General features: G+C 62.5%; 1 protein-coding gene across 1 annotated transcript in view; it reads right to left on the bottom strand.

Moving 5' to 3' along the window:
- LOC114070469 (all-trans-retinol 13,14-reductase-like) overlaps positions 1-1953 on the bottom strand; it is a 9043-nt gene that overhangs the window by 5385 nt on the left and 1705 nt on the right. The window contains exons 3-4 of the mRNA XM_027907906.1: positions 1414-1807; positions 712-894 (exon numbers count right to left, since the gene is read on the bottom strand). Of these exons, the coding sequence (XP_027763707.1) occupies positions 712-894; positions 1414-1807 (577 nt within the window). The remainder of the gene's footprint in view (positions 1-711; positions 895-1413; positions 1808-1953) is intronic.

The raw sequence follows: 1953 nt of genomic DNA, 5'->3' as shown, positions 1-1953 counted from the left end.
TATTTTTCCTTTTTTTTCCCCTTTATTTTCCCACCCCAGGATGCACCGAACACACCTCTTATTTATCCATCCCCTCCCCATCAGCTCCATGTGGAAGGGAAAGGTAAAATCTGGGATACACACATCTCCCACTTGGGGTGAACAGTTCTCACCATCACATTTTTATTTGGGAATCTGGGGAATTTTGTTCCATATTGGTATTTTTCCTGTTTTTTTCCACCCTGGGATGTACAGGACCCTCCTCTTATTTTTCCACTCCCAGCTCAACAGCTCCCTATGGAAGGGAAAAGGAAAATCTGGGATACACCTGCCTCCCACTTGGGGTGAATGTTACTTGCCATGGTGTTTTTAACGGGGAATTTTGTTACACACTGCGATTTTTCATCCCTGCTGGAAATAATTAATCCTGGAGCTCCGGGGATACACAGAGCTGGACTTTGTGTTGCTGTGGAGTTTTCCAAGGAGGTGCCAAGTTTGTCCTAAGGCGATATTCCTGGTGCTGAGAGTTCCATAGGGGCTGGATATGGGGAATTCAGGGGGGGTTGGTGCCTTTCAGCCAGAGAATTTTGGGTTGAAGAGCAGCCTCGTCTAACACAGGGTGGGTGCTGGGGCCCCCTGACCTGACGCCCGATGGGTGCAATTCCCACCCCGAGTGTGTCCCAGCCCCCTCCTTCGGATCCAGGGGGGGAATTCTGGGGCCCCAAGTGGTACCGGTGTCGAACTCGAAGCCCTTCTCGGTGAAGGTGTGGCAGCAGCCCCCCAGCTTCCCGTGCTGCTCCAGCACCAGCACCCTCCGGCCGGCCTTGGCCAGGAGCGCGGCTGCCGCCAGGCCCCCCACACCGCTGCCCACCACGATGGCATCGAGCTGGGGGGGCACCTTGTCCGCCGAGAACACTGCGGGGAGAGGGGGGGGGTCAGCGGGGGGGGCACCCCCAAAACCGCGGCGAGGGGGTGGCACCCAGGGGGTGGTGCCAGGCTGGGGGGTGTCACCCTCAGGGGGGGGTCACACTAACAGGGGGGTGACTGCGACGCTGGGGGGACAGTGACATCTTGGGGGCCTTCAGACTGACCCCACTCGGGGGGGGACAATGTCACCCTGGGGGGGCCATACTGACCCGGGGGGGGACTCCACATGGGGGAGGGACAATGCCACCCCGGGTGGTTTTAGACTGACAAGGGGGGGCTGATGCCACCCGGGGGAGGGGGACAATGCCGCCCTGCGTTGTTGATGCTGCCCCAGGTGGAGATGCCACCCTGGGGGAGCCAGTGCTGCCCTTGGGGGGGCCGTGACAGCCCGGGGGGTGATTCCGCTCCAGGGGCAATGCCGGGACGATTAACGCCACCCCAGTGGGTGACCCCGCCCTGAGGGGCCAGTGCTGTGCCGGGGGTCGGTGCCTGCCGGGGGTCCCGTACCTGTCTTGACGACGGTCCTCCGCACAGCCTTGTCGGTGACGAGCGGCCCCGGCGGGCGGCGGCTGTCGGCGGCGAAGGGGTTGGGGCCGCCCGAGAGTTGAGGGAACAGGAAGAAGAGGACCGGGATGAAGAAGAGGAGGAGGAAGACGAGGAGAAGGAGGGGGACGAGATAGAGCATCGCCTGCAGCCACATGTTGCTGCGCCGTCCGGCGGAGCGGGAGCCGGGAACGGCGGGGACAGGAATAACCGGGGCGAGGGAACGGCAAGGGCGAAAAAGACGGTGAAAAGGGGAGCGGCACCGGCGATGGGCGGGAGGACCGCGGGAGGGGCGGAGGTTGGCACTGGGAACTGGGAGCTGGCACCGAGTCACGGGACTGGGCATTGGGGGCGGGCACTGGGATTCCGGGAGCTGGAATCATGAAGCAGGCAGTGGCCGCTGGGAGCTGGCACTGGGAGCTGTCATGGGACACTGGGAGCTGCAAGCGAGACGCAGGCACTGGGCACTGGGAGCTGGCACTGGGAGCTGGCACTGGGAGCTGG

Source organism: Empidonax traillii, unplaced genomic scaffold (genome assembly GCF_003031625.1).
Source record: "Empidonax traillii isolate 1590-97213 ecotype Southwest subspecies unplaced genomic scaffold, ASM303162v1 scaffold1569:size99645, whole genome shotgun sequence".
In the NCBI taxonomy this organism is placed as follows: Eukaryota; Metazoa; Chordata; class Aves; order Passeriformes; family Tyrannidae; genus Empidonax; species Empidonax traillii.
This window is presented reverse-complemented; position numbering and strand designations above follow the sequence as displayed.